The sequence below is a fragment of the Oratosquilla oratoria genome, chromosome 6 (assembly GCF_046742065.1).
Source record: "Oratosquilla oratoria isolate Oo_2021 chromosome 6, ASM4674206v1, whole genome shotgun sequence".
NCBI classification, from domain to species: domain Eukaryota; kingdom Metazoa; phylum Arthropoda; class Malacostraca; order Stomatopoda; family Squillidae; genus Oratosquilla; species Oratosquilla oratoria.
The window spans coordinates 57,777,249-57,801,607 of NC_134782.1; the positions used below are offsets into that span (position 1 = coordinate 57,777,249).

General features: G+C 40.9%; 1 protein-coding gene across 4 annotated transcripts in view; it reads left to right on the forward strand.

Moving 5' to 3' along the window:
* Positions 1 to 24,359, forward strand: part of LOC143026503 (large ribosomal subunit protein uL11-like) — a 49,489-nt gene that overhangs the window by 253 nt on the left and 24,877 nt on the right. For 2 of the 4 annotated variants that reach the window (XR_012966493.1, XM_076187021.1), the window contains exons 2-4: positions 1,410 to 1,543; positions 5,847 to 5,957; positions 9,865 to 10,100. Coding sequence is in view for 3 of the 4 variants with exons in the window: in XM_076187021.1 (XP_076043136.1) it covers positions 1,410 to 1,543; positions 5,847 to 5,957; positions 9,865 to 10,080 (461 nt within the window). In the remaining variant the exon portion in view is untranslated. Of the gene's footprint in view, positions 1 to 1,409; positions 1,544 to 5,846; positions 5,958 to 9,864; positions 10,101 to 19,085; positions 20,839 to 24,359 lie in introns of those variants that run through there. The other 2 variants (XM_076187020.1, XM_076187022.1) reach the window with 2 other exon arrangements.

Below are 24,359 nucleotides of genomic sequence, written 5' to 3' on the forward strand. Positions count from 1 at the left end.
TGGGGAAGCTACCTAGTCATTGATGTGTACTGTTTCGTATTATTTTCTTATTTCGGAAATAGGAACAGTTATAATAACCCAAGGAGTTGTTACCTATTTTCAAAGTTGAAGTGATTAGGTCTCCAGAAAGTTTGATACGAAGAAATGTCTGAAAACGTGCATTAACTGCGTCACCGAAATCTTACGCGATATATGATTATGAAAATAATTAAATCTGATATTAGCGAAGATTATCGCAGGGTTTTTTTTATATGGAAGATTATGAAATATAATTAAGTTTATATTTGAAACCCCATCGTTATTGTATCTTATCACACACACATGATCAATTTTTTTTTTATCGATTTTCAATGACGAAGCCACAGTCCTGCAGTGGCCGGCAACGGTCCTCGGGCCTCTTTGGGAAGAGACGTCATACTGCTCATTGTTGTCATAAGTGATTATCACATTAGGCTATTTTTCTTCCCACATCCTACCTCCAATATCCATATGAATAAATAGAAAATTACTCCGCTTACAGTAATCTAGATTTATCTAAAAACATTTTAACTATGTCCGACATTCGTATAAGTTTACAATCTCTTAATTCACCATTCAGCTTTGCTATATATGACAGGAGGGTAATTTTATATATTTGGAGATTTGAAAAATACAAACTATTGTAACCGAAGTCGTTTTTATTCAAATGTACTCTCAACTGTCGAAGCTGGTGAAGCTCGTGGAAGCCCAGTGTGTTAACCGCGTCACTGTAGGAATGTTTCTTAGTCACTGGCTGAAAGTGTGGGTAGATAAGCAGCAAAACTGACATATCCTGGGCCCAGTCAGAGTTAGAAATAATAATAATAATAAGAGAACAAAGGAATTAATATTTGGGTTATGTAAATCATACAGTACATAAAACCAAACTGGGTGTTGATAAAAAAAATCATTCAAGTATTTTTTATATATATAAGAACTGTCTCTTCTAGATAGTCTTAACACGGTAATAGATATTTTGAAGACGGGCAATATGAAGACGACACTCCGACGTCGACTTCGACTACCAATGGTTTTAATTATACTATGTCGTTTCAGAATGTATTGGAATTCGTTGGTCACATTCACAAGTTTTTGTTCATTGTTGCTGCACAAGTACAATTTTGTTAATAAATATATCACAAAGATGGACATTCATAGTAATGGAAAATAACTGAACTAGCGAATCGTCATTTTTGTGAGGTTTATCTATTCATGTATTTATCATCATCATCATCTTTACGGTTCAACATGAATATGTTATGGTTACATATACCAAATGCCCCCTCCGCCATTTAGGGTGAGGGGAGCAAATCAAAACATACGCGCATTTCATTACACAATCAAGGTACTTTCTGTCTCAGCGATACTAAATTACTATATAATACCAACAGTCAAGCTTCGCGCTATTGGAGGCGAGGTGGGCGCTACGTCGTCCCTGGCGCCCAAGGTGGGTCCCCTTGGCCTGTCGCCCAAGAAGGTGGGCGAGGACATTTGCAAAGCAACAGGAGCCTGGAAGGGTCTGAAGGTGAGTGCAGGGATGTACGAAGTAAATTGTTTCATGATACATACATACATATATGTATATATATATATATATACATATATATATATATATATATTTTTTTTTTTTTTGCAGAAACCACCGGGAAATTGAAAAAACAGATACCGAACATTAAATTCACAGTAGAGGTTGAAGAAAATAATATGTTACCATTTTTAGATGTAAATATTTACCGATGTGGAAGATACTTTAAATTTGACGTTTACAGGAAGCCGACCAATGTCCTCTCGTACATTCATTTTTACTCGTATCACAGTCAAAAATCCAAGCTGTCAGTTTTTTCTTCAATGTTCCTGAGAGCTTATAGAATTTGTTCCCCTGGGTTCTTGGATCAAGAAATACAATTCATCTATGACATTGGAGAAAATTTAAAATATCCAAAACATCTTATTGATAAAACAAAAATCAAAGCTAGGAAATGTTTTCTTAATACGTCGCAGGTCAAACCTTTTAATTATAAAAATATGCTAACAATTCCGTACCACGAAAATTTAATCCATCTTCCTAGCATTTTTGAAAAATTTGGTATCCAGATAGTATTCAAAAATAATAACAACATTAAGAGTCTGTTAATTAAAAATTCCCCAAGAAGTAAAGAAGGATGTATTTATAATATACCATGTAAAAATTGTGATTTTATTTATATAGGCCAAACAGGCAAAGGCTTAGAAAAAAGAATAGGCCAACATAAATATAGTATTAGAACGGGGCAAGTGTCCAGTGGATTATTTGTCCACCAAAGGGATTATGGTCATAATATTGACTGGGGAAATTCTAAAATAATTATAATTACTTCTTGTAATAATATTATAGAAAGAAATATTATTGAATCTTGTTTTATAAAAAGAAATTTTGGAAATAACATGAACTTGAGTTTGGGTTTATTTAAATTAGACAATTTTATTATTGACAAAATTGTGTGTGATAAAATGTAACATGGGACCTCTCCGAGTATCCTTGTCTTCTTATGTATTTATTGTTTCTTTCTGTATTGCTTTTTTGTACCTTTGAAAATGTCTAAATAGAGGAAAACGTTCGGTATCTGTTTTTTCAATTTCCCGGTGGTTTCTCCAAAAATATCTTATCACGTGTGTTTTGTGATTTCTTTGCATATATATATATATATATATATATATATATATATATATATATTCGTGAAGCGTGGCAGGAGATTCTCTTTTAAGCATATTCTGTTGAAAACGACAGCAAATTCATTAGAAATTAATTTCTTTCTTAAGCTTTCTAGCTTTCGGAAAGTAGATTTCTGGGGGAATGAGAGGGGAAGAAGCAAATTTCCAATTGACATTGGTAATTTATATTAACACAGAAGTCTATGTTATATACAGAATAAATGAAAATAAACAAAACACAGTATAATAAACCCAAGACGTTTCGCAGATCGTTCTGCATCTTCAGTTGGAGTGAAGGGAAGTGTGACCAAGACGAGTATAAATATGTATAAAGGAAAAACTTGGAGAGGTCACTTAATGACTCTCCTCTGTTTGGCTGGCGCTATTTGGTTGGTTCCTAAGCCTAGCCGATCGCCTAAGGCATGACATTTTATCCTCTGCGGGGATATTTTGGACCTGGCAGGTGAATTTATATACTACGTGGGATTGACGTATACCATGAGGTTTTGGGGTGGTGTGATTTCTTAAGATCAGGGAAGATGTTTTCTTGTTCCTGTAGTAAATGGTGAGTGATATTTTGTCACGTTCTTTCGTGGGGGTCACATTTCTTTTAATAATGTCTTTTAATATTTTCTCATCCTCTTTATATTTATTGGACATCTGGGACTTGTAGAATATGCGGTGTGTAGTTCCTTCATGTTCCCTGATCTTAAGAAATCACACCACCCCAAAACCTCATGGTATACGTCAATCCCACGTAGTATATAAATTCACCTGCCCAGAGGAGGACTGTACGCCCCTATCTACCTACGTGGGAAGGACAACTACCACCCTGTCCAGAAGAATCACCCTTCACCTACAACAAGGAGGACCGAAACAACACCTTTGGACCCACCACAGACGCCATCTAGACAGGGAAACCATGGTACACAACACAGAAATCGTCGCAGAGGAGAAGGACCTCCAACGTTTGACCATTTTGGAGGCTGTAATCATAAAAGATTTACAACCTATTATTAATGTACAAACAAATGATTTCTCCCTCCTCCCCAGCATGAAACCTACACGCAGGAGACATTTGCTCACCAAAATACAACCACCAGATCAGAGAACACCCATAAAGGTCCAAAATATCCCCGCAGAGGATAAAATGTCATGCCTTAGGCGATCGGCTAGGCTTAGGAACCAACCAAATAGCGCCAGCCAAACAGAGGAGAGTCATTAAGTGACCTCTCCAAGTTTTTCCTCTATACATATTTATACTCGTCTTGGTCACACTTCCCTTCACTCCAACTGAAGATGCAGAACGATCTGCGAAACGTCTTGGGTTTATTATACTGTGTTTTGTTTATTTTCATTTATTCTGTATATAACATAGACTTCTGTGTTAATATAAATTACCAATGTCAATTGGAAATTTGCTTCTTCCCCTCTCATTCCCCCAGAAATCTACTTTCCGAAAGCTAGAAAGCTTAAGAAAGAAATTAATTTCTAATGAATTTGCTGTCGTTTTCAACAGAATATATATATATGTGTGTGTGTGTGTTGAGATAGTGTGGCAAGTTGAAAAAGGTGGATAAAGAGAATAACGGGTCTCGTTCCGAGTTTATTCCTGACCGGTTTCGTCGTAGCTTCTTCTGAAGAAGCTACAAGCGAAACCGGTCAGGTATATATATATATATATATATATATATATATATATATATATACAAATACTTTCCCGCGTTTGTATACTTCCAATTGTACTATCATAGTGGAGATGGGTTGAACGCAAAATTTCATGTATGTGTATGTAACTCGAGCATACAAATATATAAGGAAAATTGCGCTCAACTTATATCTTTCTTGATAGCGTAGTTGGTAAGTCACTGCGTCACTAGTCATGTGATAGCTGAGTTCGAGTCCTCGGCAGTACCGCATTTCAATTTCTGCTTGTGGCCTCCATTGGGTCTCCCGATGTTGATGGCTTAGAATTAAAGTGCATTGTGGTTGTTAAAATGTATCTCTAATCACTGGGAAGAGATAAGACTGGAGTTTTATTCCGAATTTTAATCTTGACTGGTCTCGCTACACGCTTTTTCAAAAGAATATTGTTACAGGGCTAGAAGTGGCGTATATGTACGCGTGCATACCTATCCGAGTGCAAAGGAACTTATGTTACAATGACAGAGGAATTATATTATTACTTAAATGGTAGTGGAAATTGATAATAAATTAAAAACAATTTGGCAAGAAAAATAGTATTAGGAAAAAAATATATAATGGTCTTTCCTCTTCCCACCTTCTTCAACTTGTTAGAATGTCTCAACACATATACATACAAACATACATACTTTCGATGGCGCGGTTGGTAGAGTCTCCGATTGTCACTACGGTGGTCCGGGTTCTAATCCTGCCCAGGGCTGAAATAATTTCAGTATCGCTGCGCTTCGAGTCGTTGCTCCAACTCTCGTGGGCGGGGAGTTGGGTGTGTGTGTGCGTGTAAGGTCACAGCATTACCCATAGATCGATCATACGAGCTCTGAGCTCTCTTCCGGGAGGGAAATAGCTGTCGTTCACGGGTCCAGCACGTGATCCAAAGACCAAGGTGAATATATATATATATATATATATATATATATATATATATATATAATATATATATATATATTTTTTTTTGTCTATTCATGTATCTATTCAATTGTCTATCTATTCTTTTATTTGATAATGTATTTATTTGTACATTTATTCATTTATCTATATATTGTATTGCTCATGGAGCTTGTACTCAATCACCAATGATAATTCATAGTTTTATTGGAAGAAATTCCATGCCAGTAAAGGAAAGAGAGAGAGAGAGAGAGAATATTAATATCTCAGAAATTTCACCCGATAATAGAGACTTACAAAGATAGGCAGAGATAGAATGTATAGTCTGAGTGCACATCTAGTTCATAATATAGTCCATTAACACCGTTAGGGTGTTCTTTAAATCATATAAATTTGTCATCCAGAATACAGTATCACTGTAAAACTCGGAAGTAGAGGGAAAGAATGCTAGAAATAAATTCTACTCATTCCCTCATGTGGCGTTTTTTAAGTCAAACGAAAGAACCTAATGAAAGCTAAAATAAAATAGTTGTTATTTTTATTTGCAGGTTACTGTACAGCTGACAGTACAAAATCGTCAAGCCCGTGTAGAGGTCATTCCATCAGCTGCAGCACTTCTCATCAGATGCCTCAAGGAACCTCCCAGAGACAGGAAGAAGGTGAGGTTGTCAGCCGAAGATATATTTTGTAGACATAAAGTTGAAATATTAATTTCTTTTTTATGGTGAGGTTAATTTGAATAGTAAGTTTTTATATTTGTTGATACAATGGCATCAACTTCAGCCATTTTGCGGACGAGTGTATTTTTCGCAGGATTTTTTTTTTTTTTCTTGATTTTAGTTCTGGAGTCATAACGTTTAATCCACGAAAAGGAAAATATTCATTCTTACTTAATTTTGTGTAATATTAGTTATTTATGCGTAGCATGTCCTAATTCATTAATTGCTGATAGTATATTTATATCTGTGGGAACAGTTAGCCAGTGTTGAGAGAATATATGATCGTAAAGAGAGCTACCATAGGGAAATCCCCTAAATATAGCCTGCGGTGTTTCAGGTTATACAAATACTTTTCGGGTATGTTGAATATGATGATACAATACGTAATGTTTCTGGATGTTGATAAAATGTATAGCTACTCTTCGTAATAGACGATAGAATAGTGTTATGATAATTTTCATATTTTAATTCAGTAATGCTGCCATACTATATTATGTTGAGGGGAAATAAATAGAAAATAATGAAATTTACAATTATATTAGTTTTGTAAAGCAAAGTCTGATATTCGTATTCAAATAAGGAATTAGAAAGTTGTAACCACAGAGGTGCCCCTACCGGGCGCTTCGGTAACTAAATATAGAATTGAGACAGTTGTTCGAGAATTGTTGTTAAATATGAACTCGTGATACTTACTGGAAGGTGAGTAAAATTGAATGGTAAGAGTAAAGATAACCGAAGTGAAGGGGTGGATGATACATCGTATTATTTTATGGATATTATATAAATTACAAATATTTATTTTATTTGTGGCAGTGAACCATACGCAAGTAAACTTCGTACCGAAAATGACGTTAATATCGGTTTAGTTACCTCATCTGAATAAGACCGCCTGATTGTAGTCATAATTAACGTAAAACTTGGATATAGGGAACTAAAGGGTTAATTATGAGGAATTTAATACTATGAATGTGTTTTGGTGTAATTGGAGCGGTCCATTCTGTAACACCGTCCCCACTCGTGTAGTATTCAGCAAGGCATAGTTAAGTAAATCAACAGTCAGTTTTATCACCATAATCACAGATTACGTTGGTTGGCGAATACAAAGGATAAATTAATTTGCCGTGTGTAGCAACGGAGAAGTAGGACTATTAATTGTTGCCAGAAGGGACCACCATACTCAGCAGCCAAAGTAAGCTTGCTAAAAATGTAGACGCTAAAAGGCTAAAAAATACCATATAAATGCAGAATAGGAAGCATTGACCCACTATTCTTTTATAAGGTGAAATAAGTTTAAAGAACCCTTGATAAAAAAAAAAGTATACATGTGTATTTATAAGGTACTAATGGTGTTCATCAATTTCCCCCTCCTGCTCTTGTAAGTTTAATTGAAGAATTATAAATACGTGCAGGATATAGGTACGGCAGCTGCAGCTATACTCCAATTTAGAATTTTTCATGGCTAGGAATATGGCAGTGTCCAGAGTATTTGCAAATGCAATGTCACCACTCGCATCAGTGCCATGTTCAAAGCTGATCATAATAATAGCGAATATAGCATCAAGTCATTTGTGTTGTATTTGCTATTATGATGAGCTATTAACTAAACCTAAGCTAGACAAACCAACCCTAACCAATTAAACTAACCCACCATACAGTTTACAATAATGTTTTTGTTCATTGGGGTGAACTGCATTTATGCAACTTTTTCAATGAAATCAATTTGGAATTAACTTTAAATTTCACCTAGGGCGGCTCATCAGCTTCAGCCATTTTGAACATCTAACTTGAGGTGGGCAGAGCTGTAGAAGTGGAATTGGGTTTGATAATGCTCAGAAGTGTGCCATACTCAATACTATACTTGCAATGCATACAAGAGGCAGGGGAATTTTTCTCTCTCCTCTTTCACTCTCTCCTCTCTCACTCACTCTCTCTCTCCTCTCTCACTCTCTCTCCTCTCTCACTCTCTCTCCTCTCTCACTCTCTCTCCTCTCTCACTCTCTCTCCTCTCTCACTCTCTCTCCTCTCTCACTCTCTCTCCTCTCTCACTCTCTCTCCTCTCTCACTCACTCTCTCTCTCCTCTCTCACTCTCTCTCCTCTCTCACTCTCTCCTCTCTCTCCTCTCTCACTCTCTCTCCTCTCTCACTCTCTCTCCTCTCTCACTCTCTCTCCTCTCTCACTCTCTCCTCTCTCACTCTCTCCTCTCTCACTCTCTCCTCTCTCACTCTCCTCTCTCTCTCCTCTCTCTCTCCTCTCTCTCTCCTCTCTCACTCTTTCTCCTCTCTCACTCTCTTTCTCCTCTCTCTCACTCTCTTTCTCCTCTCTCTCTCTCTTTCTCCTCTCTCTCTCCTCTCTCTCTCTCTCTCTCTCTCTCTCTCTCCTCACTCTCTCTCTCCTCACTCTCTCTCTCCTCACTCTCTCTCTCCTCACTCTCTCTCTCCTCACTCTCTTCTCTCCTCACTCTCTTCTCTCTTCTCTCTCCCTCTCCACTCTCTCTTCTCTATCTCTCCACTCTCTCTTCTCTATCTCTCTCCTCTCTCACTCTCTATCTCTCTCCTCTCTCACTCTCTATCTCCTCTCTCACTCTCTATCTCCTCTCTCACTCTCTATCTCTTCTCTCACTCTCTATCTCCTCTCTCTATCTCCTCTCTCTCTCTATCTCCTCTCTCTCTATCTCCTCTCACTCTCTCTCTCCTCTCACTCTCTCTCTCCTCTCTCACTCTCTCACACTCTCTCTCCCTCCTCACACTCTCTCTCCCTCCTCACTCTCTCTCTCTCTCCTCACTCTCTCTCTCCTCACTCACTCTCTCCTCACTCACTCTCTCCTCACTCACTACATTCATAAAGTTGTTAGCACTGAAAAGGGAGTGCCATGGCCACTGACTCAACATGTATAATAGGCTGCAAATTGCTATTAATGCAACAGGCAATGTGGAGCACATATTGAGTCATAAGCCCTGAGTCTGCCCTTTAACAGTACTACCAACATAATGGAAGTAAGCATATGCTGTATGTGGAAAGTAATTTTGGGTGCTGGGTGTACTTCCAGAAGTAATTTAATCCCTTCCATATGATGATGCCTACATAGGCATCATGAGGCATGAGTGGATGTATGAGGATGTTGATGTTGGCATCTTGATTATATTTATTCTGTAGTTGTGGTTGAGTGACCACTGAAATGTATGAACTGGCTTGATCATGTTTTCTGTATTTATTATTACTCAGTGAAAGAGAATAAATAATACAACAGTGATATATTTTATAATGTGAGTATTGTGATGCATCAATCATTGTACCTCAGGCATCCGATGCTGTGCACAAGAACTTGACTTGCATTGAAGAGGTTAATGGATGTTTGAAATCCTGCAAGAGACCTGGAGCAATGGATTGATTGATCAACTTGTTTATTCAGGAGTTGGACCATGAGCTACTGTAGATTTTGTTGTAGCTAACACATGGCTGTTGTGTTTAGTGAATGCCATTCATTTTTATTCAGCAGAATTTGGATCATGCTGAAAAGCATAAATTTTCTCTAGGAAGCATCTATGGCATGTTTCAACTCTACAGATTGTGTAGACCTGCTATGGACCAAATCACTGACTGGATAATTTCTGTTCTTTGTTGAAGATTAGTGCTCTGGTGGTGTAATCAGAAGCATGTTGATCTCCCATTCACATAGTTGTGAGCTTGAATCTAGTCCTTCTTTCAGATTCCTAGCAGTGATTGTTCCTATCCCAGCAGTGCATATTGCAGAGATAACCACTTAGGCTGCAGCCATGCACCTCCTGGTAAAGGCTCCTCACCACCTTTGTTGAAAACCACTGCAACTCCATTTTCTTTGTCTTGCAGGTGAAGCATGTCAAGCACAACGGCAATGTCACCTTTGACGAAGTCCTCGAAATTGCCAGGACAATGAGGCCACGATCACAGTCAATTACACTTACGGGAACTGTCAAAGAGGTATTGGGTACAGCGAGGAGTGTGGGCTGCACCATTGACCACAAGGCCCCAGTAGACATTCTCGAGGAGGTTGAGGAGGGTCTTCGTGAAATCCCGGATGAATAGAAAGCTGCAGACTTCGTGAGGTAAGCACAACGCCATGAAAAAGCGGAATAGGCCCCTCTTGTCCTTTGTAGTGGATTGACTTGTATATGTGTGCATGTGTAAGGATGGGACTGTAGCAGTGAGGATGTTGCTTTAACACCCTTTAATCCAAGAACACCCTCTGCAGACTTAAATTAAGGGGGCAGGTTCTCAGGAAAGTGGAATCCTGATTGCCATTTTCTCCTGAATCTAACCCTCTCAGCTGAATAAAGTGATCTGGACAATGGTTGTTGACATTATGGTAATTAAAAATGTGAAGTATATACATATACCAAAGGCTTTTTCCCCATTACAAGGGAGGTAGAAAAAGGGGGTGGGGGGGCATAAAAGCCACTCCCACCCATTCCTCACCCACATACTTCACTTCCATCCAACCCCCCCTTCCTCCCTCTTATCTTGGCTCCTCCTGGATGATGGGTCATCCCTGCATCTTGCCCACTGCCCTGGGTCAGAAGCAGTTTCGCAAGACTCGGCATATCCACAGCAAGGCTGCTTCATTAAATTGGTGACCCCCCCTCTCCATCCCCTCATGCAGAAATGGAGAAGACTGGGAGAAATCCCTTCAGGCTCTGTCAATTTATTTTCACACATACTCCATCACCCCCCCATCCCCCACCTACTCCCCCTCATGCATCACAGCATCATCCATACACAGCCATTCTCCATTCACCCCTATCTTCTGTCCTCTCCTGGCCTTCCTTAACAGACATTCCCCTCTTTCCCAGTGCCCCATTTACCCCATTCATCCATCTCGTCCTAGGTTGCCCCCTCATGTTCACTCCTTCCACCTCTGCTTTCCACACCTCTTTTACTAATCTTTCCTCATGGGTTTTATGTCCTTGTTTTTTGGCTAATACCCTTGGAGGGGGGGGGGAGCCTTTGGTATATGTATGATGTACAGGCACAGTTGACTTAGCTCTCCTTGTTAGAGAAGTACTGCTTGATTGGGGGAAACAAAGTAAAGAACCTTATTAGTACATTGCTTCACTTGCTAGAGCTTTATCATGTACTTGATGAAGCACTAACAAGTGAAATTTCATGCTAATAAAAACTCCACTCATTGTTTCTTTTGATAGACATGTCAACAACTGCCAATTACAAAGGATTACATAGAATTACAAAGGCAGAGCATGCCGACAGGAGACCTTTTGATCCATATCTAGGTCGGATGCGAAAAAAATCATAATAATAAAATAATAGATAAAAACTATAATAATGTAAATAAATAAAATACATGAATAAATGCATAGGTATAGTTAAATAATAAACAAACAGGTAAATAGTAAATAATAATAAATTGACATATAACTAATAATAAATGAAAATCAGACAGACAAATGAAAACAAAACAAAAATAAATAATATAAGATAAATTATAATCATTACAGCATCTTACTTAGGTATTTATCTAGATGATTCTTAAAGCTTCGAACTGAACTACATTGCACTACCTGTGCAGGAAGTTTATTCCATTCATTAACTACACGGTTGGCAAAGTTGTTTCTACCCACTTCCAAATTGAATCTATTTCCGGACAGTTTGAGACCATTGTTTCTTGTCTGATTCTCATTCAGTGTGAGAATTTTGTCACTTTTGATGTCAATTCCCTTTAAAATCTTAAAGACCTGTATCAAGTCACCTCTGAGCCTACGCTTTTTTAGGGAAAACAGATTCATGTGTTTTAGTCGATTTTCGTATGATTTATTTTTGATATTTGGAATCAGTTTTGTGGCTCGCCGTTGTACTTTTTCCAGTCTGTCAATGTCTTTAATGAGATTCGGTGACCATACGGAAACAGCATATTCCAAATGTGGACGAACTAACAATTTATATAGCTTGTTAATGAGTGATGGACTTTTGAAATCAAAAGATCGTGCAATCAGTCCCAGAATCTTATTTGCTTTCTCAGAGGCTGAAATACACTGCTTGGATCATTTGAGGTCATTACTGATAATTACGCCGAGATCTTTTTCACTATCCACCTTTGTTAACGAATTTCCAAATAACTTGTAATCGTACTTACTGTTATTTTTACCGATGTGCATTACCTTGCATTTACTTGTGTTAAATTTCATTAGCCACTTTTCAGACCATTGCTGTAATTGATCTAAATCTTCTTGAATATCTAATTGGTTTGAGTGATCATTTGCCACTCCGCACAGTTTTGTATCATCAGCAAATTTGGAAACAGTAGATTTTAGTCCATGGTCTATATAATTTATATATGTATTAATTGAAAAACTCATGGATATGAGCATTTAAAGTGAAAATGTTTTGTGCAAGGAAAGATGAATGATGGTGAGAAGGCTGTTATAAAGCACCTCTGCATAATGTTCCCTTGAATGAGTGATTACAGAACTGATGCTATTTGTCTCTCGCTCTTTCACTTGTACTTTCTCTTGTATTTCTCGCACTTTATATTCATTTATACTAATATTATTTACTTATTTTTATTTGATTAATGAAGTGGCCTTGCTGTGGATGTGCTGTGTCTTGCGACACTGCCTCTGACCCAGGGCAGTGGACAAGATGCAGGGATGACCTGTCATCCAGGAGGTGCAAAGATAAGAGGGAGGGTGGAGGGGAGTGGAGTGTATTAGGGATGGAATGAGTGGGAATGGTTCTTTTTCTTTTTGCCTATCTCCCTTGTAAGGGGGGAAAAAGCCTTTGGTATATGTATGTACTTATTTTTGTTTTTATGTATTTATTTTAAGAGGGTCTGGGAGGAGTTTTCCTACCAAAATCCTAAAGTTTTAATGTGCATGGGTGTGGTACAGATGAGAGTAAAAAGGAAGTAATAGGCAGTATGTTTGTTAGAAGATGGATGTGTCGTAATTGAGTGAAAACAAGTTGAAAGAGAGGGGTGAATTTGAGTTTGGAAGCACAGTGGGGAGGGTTTCAGGAGTGAAGAGAGGGTGGTGGATGGAAGGGTGGTAGATTGGGCTTTAATGGACAATATAGTGGTAACCAGGAGAAGAGTAGAAAGTGTTTTGGATTTATATGTTCCTGGGGGAAAGAGTGGGGGAATATCAGGACATGTGGTGGAAAGTAAGTTGAGACTGAAGGATAGATGGAGAAAGAGGAAAAGGACAGAAGGTAGGGAGGTACTTAGAATAAACTGCTTAAATGAGAAAAAGAGTACGAGAAGCCGAGAAAAGAATAGGGAGTGAAGGATAGAGTAGAATTAGGGGTGGAGGAGGAATGGGGATGTTTCAAGGAGGTAGACACAAGGTGTGCATAGGGGATCAGTTGAGTAGTTGGGAAGGCTTATGGGAGGGTTTTGATTGAGAGGATCAGGAGAGGAACAGTAGGTTTAGGAAAGATAGGGGTTGTGTGGATCAGATTTTTGTGGTAAGGGAGATATGTGAGAAAGCCTTAGGAAAAGGTAGGAATGTTTCTTGGTCCTCTATGGATTTGGAAAAGGCTTATGACGGTGTTGCAGATATATGGGATAGGAGGAAAGCTGTTAAGAGCAGTGAAGAGTTTTTACGAGAGTAGTAGAGCCTGTGATGGAATTAGAAATGGAGAGATCAAGTTGGTCTTCGCTAGGGATGTGTCACATTGCCATGGCTGTTCAATTTATACATGGATGGGGCAGTGTGAAAGGTAAATGCAGGGATAATGGGCAGGGGATTGAAGGTGGTTAAAGAAAATAGAGAAAAATGGGAGGCAAGCCAGTTCTTGTTTGCTGATGACCCTGTACTTGTAGTGGGAGCAGAGGAGGGATTAAGGAAGTTAGTGACAGAGTTTGGGAAGGTGTGTGAAAGAAGGAAGTCGAAGATAAATGTGAGTAAAAGGGGATTAGATGTACAAGGGGAAAGATGGCAGCAAATTGGAAGCAAGTGTTTAGGGAGATTGGCTAGAAAAGTGGATAGCTTTAGAGATTTGGGGACAAATATGGTGGGAAAGGAGGGAATGGAGGTAGAATGTAGATTGAGAGAAACAAGAAAATGCCTTGGATTAAAAAGTGTAAAGAGAAAGACATTTGGTAATGGATGCTAAGAGAGATTGTACAAAGGAGTGATTGTGCCAACAGCACTATATGGGGCAAAAACATGGAACATAAGAGAGGGGGAGTTTAAATGTGTTTGAGATGGCTTAACCCATTGACGACGGGGCGGGTGTAGGCTTGGCAGCACCGTATTCCGGGCAACAGAAAACGAGCGGTAACGCTCATGCCGGCGCTCTACAGTGGCGGACGACATTGTATAGTCCTCACACAATAATTTCCTTTCGTGTCTGTTTGCCTTCTTTGGCGATACAGCTTTGTATATAAAATACTTTCGAGGTTGATAAGGTTGAGTTTATGAGGCATATTACTTGAGAATCGGCCATGATAATGATACATTATATAATATATTATATAATTTATTATCAAGTACTAGATATATTACAATATGAAATTGTCTAATACTATTTTGTCTTTTACTGAAGCCTGTAAACATTACAGCAAATTGATTTATTGTTTATGCATTTATAGATGTCATCCCGTCGTTTGGGACAGTGTTTTACGTCAAATTTTTCCACCCGTTTTCTGTTCGGCTTTTGGTTCTCATCATTTTCTTCTTCTTCTTCTTCTTCTTCTCCGCCAAAGACCTCTGAACTGTCAATCCATCTTCTATTCTTTAGCTCATCCTCTTCAATAGCGACACTCTCTCGAGAACAGAAAATCTTTATTTAGTTGAATACATGGATTGTTTTATATACTATTTGGAATGTATTGGTTTCACCAATATGTTTTACCATATTGGTTACTCAGCCTCTCAACCACGTCAAGGTTCATTCCATCTGAGAGGTCCCTATCCACTAAACCTATAAAAAAAAAAATCTATCCTATTCTATTAGCTGCCTCCCACCTGCACGTCAACCTGTGCTACTGGAGGCCGTGGTGGTGGTTGAAGCAGAAGGCAGGGCAGAAGCTGAGGTTACACTCCCTGCACATATACCTCACCATCTTCCTCTTCTTTGACTGCTCCCAGCAGCCATGGCAGCGTCGGAACTTCCGGCCAGGTGTGTCCACCAGGATATGGACCCGCGTGTCCATACCGTTGGCAGATGGAGGGACCGAGGGGGTTCTGGAGCGACCTCTCCGACGGTCAAAGTTCAGTAGTCTATCCACCAGGCCAAGCCTCATATTTTTCTGGGATGTTGTTCCACCCAGCTGCTTGTACAGACAGTACGTATTCACTACGAGGCAATCAAGCAAATGGTAGAAAAGCTTGATATACCACTTGTTTACCTTCCTGGGGATAGCATAATACTTTGCCAGCTGGTCGGAGAGGTCGACCCCCTTCATACCGTTGCAGTAGTCCACCACTGCCTTCGGTTTTACTTTCACGTTCCCTCTCCTGTCCTGGCCGGCTTCTGTAGTCTCACTGGTGTGAACAGTGGAGAGCATGGTGACAACTCTCTTGTCCTTCCACTGGAGTGCCAACATCCCGGTTTTACTGGATCGGAAGTCAATATCACCCCGCCTATTGGCCTCCAGATCACGTGGCATGTATTTACGGTTCAGCCGTACAGTGCCCACCACGTTTGTCCTCCTGGACTGCAGGTAGTGGTAGAGGGAAGGGGAACTGTACCAGTTGTCCAAGTACAAATTATACCCCTTATCCAACAGTCTGGCACACTCCATCAGTTGGACGACAACTTTCTGGGAGGTTGGCACATCTCCCCTGTCCTCCTGCCCCATATATATTTTGAAGGAGCATGTGTAGCCAGCTGCTGGACCGTCACTCACGCAGAGCTTATAGGCTTTGAAGCCAAAGCGGCCCCTCTTGGTGGGGTTGTACTGAATTGCGTGGTGACGCCCTCGGTACCGCAGGATGGACTCATCAACTGTGATTTCTCTGCTGGGCACGTAGGCTGAACGGAACGTCTCGGTGAAGGTATCAATGACGGGGCGGAGCTTCCAGAGCTTGTCATTATCGGGTTGTTCCTCGTTGTTGGTGAAGTGCAGGTGGGTGGCAATCTTACTAAAAGTATCACGAGGCATACTTTTTCTAAAAATGTTGACTCCCAAGTACTCGTCTTTCGACCAGTAGTCCCGCTGGTCTGGGAGCCTGTGGATGCCCATCAACATCTTCAATCCCATAAACGTCCTTATGTCCCTTGGTGTTATGGGCTCCCAATCCTTCATGTGGCTGGAACTGGTGGGTGGGTGCTGCTGAGCATATCTGTTGGTTTCATCAGCCATGATGTCCAACAGATGGTCTGGGAAGAGGGTCCTAAAAATATCCCAGGCAGATGATTCCTCATCCAGGGATGGTGTTACACCTGGATAGGCTGAAAAACCATTCACCCGTGGGATATTTTGTGCCTTTTTCCACACGAAGGATGGGGTCCCGGGAGCATTCCTCTTGAACATTTCCTGACGAATATTGGCAAGAGGGACGTCAGATGGGATTGAATCCTGCGAGGTGTTAGGGTCGTTGTCTGATGGGGTGAAGTCCACATAATCCAAGTCAGACCACTCCTCTTCTTCTGACGAAGAGTTGTCCGACCGAAGCTGCAAGACATCGTCACCCCCTGTATCCAGCTCCAAGTCAGAGTCTGGGACCTGAAATATACAAAATAGATCACATAAAATATGCATCTCGCACGTGTATGTGAAAACTGTCACACATTTATATTACAATCAAAATAATTACATTTCAAACATAAATTTTCACACTTACATTTGTGGCAGGTTGTTGAGATGTAGCAGGAGGACGAGTAACAGGTGCCGGGTCGTCTACCTCCGAGTCAGAGTCAGGTCTAGGGGTTGAAGGTCGTCGGGTCCTCTTCTTGGCTCTAACTCCAGAAGTGGAAGGCTGACCTGAGCCAGGGTCAGCCCCAGAACGGGCAGGGGTTGAGGTTGAGGCAGGAGGAGGTCGAGTAGCAATTGCCGGGTCGTCAACATAAGAGTCAGGCCTAGGGGTTGAAAGACGCTGGGTCCTCTTCTTGGCTCTAAGACCAGAAGTGGAAGGCTGAGCTGAACCAGGGTCAGCACCAGAACAGGCAGGGGTTGAGGCAGCGGTTGAGAGTTGCTTGCGTGGCATGATGTCAGGCTAGCGAGTGGCGAGAGAGGCCTAGGATCTCCTGTTGTAACCTCGGTTGGGGGGTAGGGGGGGTAGGAGGGGAAATGGAGTTAGGAAGCATACCCCCCTCCCATGATATCCCCTTCACTAATTGGTGTAAGGAAAGTGGGATGGGGGGGGGGGTAGGGTGGGAAATGGAGTTAGGAATCATACCCCCCTCCCCCCCCTCCCCATTGGCTCCAGTTCGTGTATGGGAGGTGGAGGAGGAGAGAAACGGGGGTAGAGGAGGGAATCCCCCCTCCCATGGGATAGGGGGGGAGCATACCCTCCATCCCCCCCCTCCCCACTGTTTCAGGTTCGCGTGTGGGAGGTGGAGGAGGAGAGGGATGGGGGGAACAATAAGTAGAACGAATAAAAAATAAATAATAAATAAATAAAATAAATAAATAGATAAAAAATAAATAAATAAATAAATAAAAAATATGGCATGCATGTATGATATCCCGTCGTTTCGGTAGAGAAATCATCAATACATGTTGCCCGGCGTTAGTACCAAAACAACTCGTGCAGCTATGGATGACTTCCCCGTCGGCAAGTGTCATGTCACCTATACATGCTCCCGTCGTCTGTGGCAATTCTGCTATGACATGTATACATGATACCCGTCGTCAATGGGTTAAGTAGTATGGTAGGGGTTACTCAATTGGATAGAGTGAGAAACAAGAAGACAAGGAGGAGAGCAGGGCTGAAAAGGAGTTTGGAAGATAGGGTTGATGAAAGAGTATTGGGATGGTTTGCACACATGGAAAGAATGAGTGAAGAAAGATTAATGAAAGAAATGTGGAAGGCAGAGGTGGGTGGAGTGAACATGAGGGGGTGACCAAGGATGAGATGGATGGACGAGGTAAAAGGGGCATTGGGAAAGAAGGGGATGTCTGTTGAGAAAACAGGGAAAAGACAGAAGATGGGGTGAGTGGAGAATGGTTGTGTATGGATTTTGATGCATGGAAGGGAGTAGGTGGGGGATATTGGTGGGGGGGTTAGTGAGTATGTGTGAAATATATTCTGATGCAGCCTGAAGGGATTTCTTCCAATGTTCTTTTTTTCTGCATGAGGGGATGGAGAGGGGGATTTCCAATTAAATGAAGTGGCCTTGCTATGGGTGTGTTGTGTCTTGCTGCATTGCTTCTAACCCAGGGCAGTGGTGAGATGCAGGGATGACCAGTCACCCAGGAGCCAAGAAAAGAGGAAGGCAAGAGTGGTGGTGAATGGGAGTGGAGTATGTGGGAATGAAATGGGAGTGGATTTATGCCTTTGACTTTGGCTACCTCCCCTGTAAGAGAGAAAAAGCCTTTGGTATATGTATGTATGTATTATTATTATTTTTTTTTTTTTTTTTTTTTTTTTGGTGTGTGTATATATTTTTTCTTTTTTTCTTTTTCTTTTCTCTCTCTTTCTCTATTATTCTCTTCCATTTTCACTATCTCTTTTTACTTTCACTTGATGGGGTGGGCATTCCGCATTGGCATGGCGTTGTGAACAAGATGGTAGGGGTTGGCATCCCATCCACCCTTCTTTTGAAGGGCTACCACAATGTCCCTGCCTATCCTGCCCATCACCAGTTAGCACTGTGTGTGCATAGCTGCTGCAATAATTGTATCTACATTACAACATGACTGGAGCCATGGGCAGTGGATATGAGGGACATTGTTGCCACCGGGGAGTAAACCTCAATACCAAATCCCAAACTTTGCCATAGACACACTAACCAGACAGTAGTTATTGTCATGCAGTTGCTGATATTCTTAGCCTAATCCATGAATTAAAGTAGCGAGTCTCTTGCAGGAAAGACATGGGGCAATGGATTGGCAATCCATAAACAGGAATACGGTGAATGCGCAGATAATTTATGTTCAAATTGCATTAAGGAGAGGTTTACTTGTCCAGGTGTCTTATGCCTGTCCTGAATCATGGGGTCTTGCAGCTCTCTTGACCTTGTGTCCTAGATGGTGGAAAGGTCTCGAGACAGGATTTGGGGACTGGACACCTGGAAGACAAGCTGTTGTCACACCACCTCCCAGGTAGTGGTCCCCAAGACCTTGAATGAGACAGCTAATTGAGACTATATTAAGTTGGTTAAGTTCCCTACCACTACCTAACATTAAATTCATTCTTCTAGCCAAGTCCTGTGACAAGGGAGGTAGATTTTTCAAAGCCCTTGTTCAGTCAATCACTTGGTTGTGGCTGCTTTGTGGTGGAATTGCAAACAAGGAGAGAAGTCCATGGCCCTAGGTCTCTTGCAGGAGACACTCTACTCCCATGTATTTAGGAATGGCAACATGGGAGGAACATAGATCTGTTGCAGAATAAATAACATTCTTTAGGAGAAGGCTTATGAAAGGGTAAACAAGAACTGCGGGTATTGCAGATACATGAGATTGTAGGAAAGCTGTTAGGGTAGTCAATAGTTTTTACAAGAATGGTAGAGCCTACATTAGGATTGGAAAGGGAGAAAGTGGTTTGAGATTAAAATGGGGCTGCATCAAGGTTGTATCATGTCCCCATGGCTGTTCAGTGTGTATATGGATGGGGTGGTACAGGAGGTAAATGTGAGGACAATGGGTAAGGTGGTTAGTGGTGAGAAGTGGGTGAACTAATTGTTTGTAGATGACACTGCACATGTGGCAGTGTTAGAAGAGGGATTAAAACTGTGACTGGGAAGTATTGCAGATACATGGGAATGAAGGAAAGCTGTTAAGGGCTTAGGAAGGTATGTGATAGGAGAAAGTTGAAGCTACATGTGGGTACAAACAAGTTGATGAGATGTACAAGGGGAAAGGATGGCAGTGAATTTGAAGCAAGTCCTAAAGGAGAGAGGCTGGATAAGTACATAGTTTTAAGTATTTGGGGTCACATGTGGCAGGAAATGGAGGAGTTGGGGTGGAGGTAAAATGTGAATTAAGAGAAAATAAATGTCTTAGGATTGGAAAGTGTCATAAAAAATGGACATCTGGGAATGGATGCAAAGAATATGTGAAGGGCTGAGGACTGGGAACTTACAAGAACCAGAAATAAACATGTTTGTGAAGTATGGTAGGGGTTACAAGGTTGGATAGAGTGGGAAATGAAGAGGTGAGGAAGAAAGTAGGAGTGGTAAGGGAGTTAGGGCTCATGACAGATTGTTGGGATGGTTTGGACTTGTGGAAAGAACGAGTGAAGAGAGATGAGCAATAGAGGTGTGGAAAGCCGAGATAGAGTGAACTTGAAGGGCCAACAGGATATGGGAGTGGAGGATGGTTGTGTATGGATATTTTGACCAGCCCAAAGGGTTGGTAGTGGGTGTGTGCCTTTGACTTGGCTACCACTCTTATAAGGGGGAAGAAACCTTTGGTGTATATATATAAATAGCCTAGGAAGTAATTTACATTTTCTGCAGTATAGAGTGTCTGGCAATTAGTTTGGACATGTTTTCTTTATATAAATGCACTGTATATGGTATAAAAAGTCAATATTAAATATATTAATTTTGTTACATTTAAATGCTATTTTTATGTTCCAGGTTAAATAAAAGTACTGCTTGGTTATCCACTTTAATTTAAACAACTTTGTATACATCCTACCGTGCACACATGTCCACTTTTATGAACAATATAGTGATTCTGATAATAAAGTAACTGCAGGTATGCTGTCTGTGGAGTTCGTAGTCAAAGACCCGAATGTTTTGAATACTTGCATACTCAATACATGACTGTGGGTTCAGAACAATGAAAGGAGTGGACAGATTTTATTGGTAAGATCAGATAGTGCCAAGAAGAAAAAAAAGTTTAATTGTAAGCTTGACACTTGACCATAATTATGGAAACTGGCCTGTGATATTGTTTGGTGTATCTAAAGGAAATGTCACATTTGAGTGAATGTATACTTTCATTACACAAATGGAAGACTAATATGTAGTAATATTGGTAAGGGAAGGAAATAGAAGGAAGGGTAGAGTGTGGTGGGATGACGAAGCAAAGAAGGTTGTTGAAGAGAAGCAAGCATTCACAGACTGGTTACAAAAGAGGACAAGAGAATCAAATGAGAGGTACAAAGAAAAGAAAAAGTAAATCATAAGATAAAGGAGGCAAAGAGGAGAGCAGATGTGAAATGGGGTAAGAGTTACAATATAATTTTTAAAGTAACAAGAATATGTATTGGAAAGAAATTGAGGTGAATGAAGTAGAGAAGAAAAGGCAAAAGGTGCAGATGGAGAGATGATAATGGAAGAGACTGTAGTAAGAGGAAGATGGGCAGAGTATTTTAGGGAGTTGCTAAATGTGGAGGAGGGTAGTGGGGGGAAAGGTAATTGCAGTGGAAAACGCTAAAAAAATTAGTGACAAGTAAGAAAAATGGAGAAGAAATAAGGAAAGATGAGGTGAAGAGAGCAGGTAAGGCACCTGGGTTGGATGGGTGTCATGCAGAATGTCTAAAAAAAGAGAGGTACAGTGATGGTGGTCTGGCTGGTGAGGTTTAATGTTAGTTTAAAAGAGGGTAGAGTGCCGGAGGAGTGCTTGTATAGTTCCACTTTACAAGGGAAATGGAGACAAGTATGCGAGTAGTAGTTTCAGAGGGATCAGTTTTTTAAGTGTAGTTGGGAAGGCTTATGGGAGGGTTTTGATTGAGAGGATTAGGCTGTTTTCACACAAAGGTGGCACGGGATGTAGGACACCACTAAAAAACAAACAATAGGCAATCTATGAAACCTCACCAAGGTGGCATGACTTGTCGCATGAGCCACGTGTGACTTGCATGCCACTCTGACATTGAACATGCCCCCCCTCCTTTTTAAGTGTGTGACTTGCCACCCCGGACTGTGATGACAAATTTTAATGGAACTTTCACTTCCAAACTTATTAGACCCAATATACAATAAAATGAAAACTTGGATGTATGGCACATGTTGATTAGTTTTCAAGAGACTAGACATTCATGTAAGCACATGTGACAACACTGCCTAATAAAAGGGACATGCAGCCTTGTAGGAAATGGTTGTCTTTTTTGTTGTCAGTTGTATTTTGAGCTTGCTCTTGTGCACAACTACGAGTATGTCTCTTCCAGACAGTGAACTATTTAACAAAATTTGTAGAAGCTGTGTAGAAATACAAATGTCTGACACATCATGTCAGTATATATTGAAGGATGAACAAGACAAGGCATGGAGCTGCATAGCAGACGTTTTGCTCTACAGGTATTTCCCCTGAATTTGTTTTATATATAGCTGTGTTAAGGCAGATGTGGAGGGAGTGAACATGAGGGGACGTCCTAGGATGAGGTGGATGGATGGGGTGAAGGGGGCTTTGGGGAAGAGGGGAATGTCTGTTGAGGAAGGACGGGAGAGGGCAGAAGACGGGTGAATGGAGAATGGTTGTATATGGATGATGTTGTGATTGCATGAGGTGGAATGGACAGGGGGATGAGGGGGTGAGGTAGTATGTGTGAGCAAAATTTTGATGCAGCCCGAAGGGATTTCTCCCCGTCCTCTCATTTTATGCAATGGGGGACAGAGAGGGGGGGTCGCCGATTTAATGAAGCAGCCTTGCTATGGATGTGCTGTGTCTTGCGACACTGCTTCTGACCCAGGGCAGTGGACAAGGTACAGGGATGACCCGTCATTCAGGAGGTGCTAAGATGAGAGGGAGGGTGGAGGGGTGTGGAGTGTATTCAGGGATGGAATGGGTGGGAATGATTTTATGCCTTTTTCTTTTTGGCTACCCCCCCTTGTAAGGGTGAAAAAGCCTTGGTATATGTATGTATGTTAAGCATTGATTATAGCACCAATCAAAGCAACAATAACCTACTCATCCAATGCTGCCATCTTGCACTGAAGTGGACTGCCACCCTGAAATGTGTGGTGACATGCTACTTTGGTCTGAAATCACTGTGCCACTCATCACTTGCCACCTTGGTGTGAAAGCAGCCTTAGAAGAGGAACAGAGGGAGTAATTGGTGAGGAACAGTGTGGATTTAGAACAGGTAGATGTTGCATAGATCAGATTTTTGTGGTAAGACATGTGTGAGAAAGCTTTAGGAAAAAGCTTATGACAGAGGAGGCAGGAAGACACTGTGGGAGTATTGCAGATATGTGGTATAGGAGGAAAGCTGTTGGAGCAGTCGAGAATTTTTCGAGAGTAGTAGAGACTTATAATCAGAAATAGAGTGGTTTGAGGTAAAGGTGGGATATTGCCTTGGCTGTTCAATTCATACATGGATGGGCTGGAGGGAGAGGTAAATGCAAGGGTAATGGGTCAGGGATTAGAGATTGTTAAAGAAAATGGAGAAAAGTGGGAGATAAGCCAGTTGTTGTTTGCTGATGACACTGTGCTTGTGGCAGGATCAGAGCAGGGATTATGTTAGTGACAGTTTGGGAAGGTGTGCAATATAAGGAAGGATAAATTAAGTAAAAGTAAGGTGATGAGATATACAAAGGGAGAAAGTGGCAGCAGACTGTGAGTATTAAGGGAGAGAGAGATTGAAGGAAATGGATGAGTTTAGATATTTGGGTGCAAATGTGGCAGGAAATGGAGTGGAGGTAGAATGTAGATTGAGAAATTAAAGCCTTGGGGGTTTATAAAGTGTAATGAGAAATTGACATTTGGGAATGGATGCTAAGAGGAGATTGTATGAAGAAATTATTGTGCCAACAGCACTGTATGGGGCAGAAACATGGAACATAAGAGAGGAGTTAGTGTTAAAGATGAGGTGCCTGAGAAGTATGATAGGGGTTACTAGGCAGGATAGAGTGAGAAAATGGTGAGCTGGAGAGCAGGGATGGAAAGGGAGTTAGGAGATATGGTTGATGAAAGAGTATTGGGATGGTTTCAACACGTGAAATGAATTAGTGAAGAAAGATTAGTAAATGAGAGGTGGGAGAAGTGAATATGAGGGGGCGACCATGGATGGATGGGGTAAAAGGGACATTGGGAAAGAGGGGAATGTCTGTGGAGGGAGAAGACAGGACAGGGTGTGTATGGATGACACTGATGCATGAAAGGGATTGGGGGGTAAGGGAGTACCGGTATGTGTGAAAAATAAATTGATGCAGCCTGAAGGGATTTCTCCCTGTCTTCTCTTTTTCTGCATGAGAGGGGGGGTCACTGATTAAATGAAACGGCCTTGCTGTATCTTGTGACACTGCTTCTGACCCAGGGCAGTGGGTGAGATGCAGGGATGACCCATTCAGGA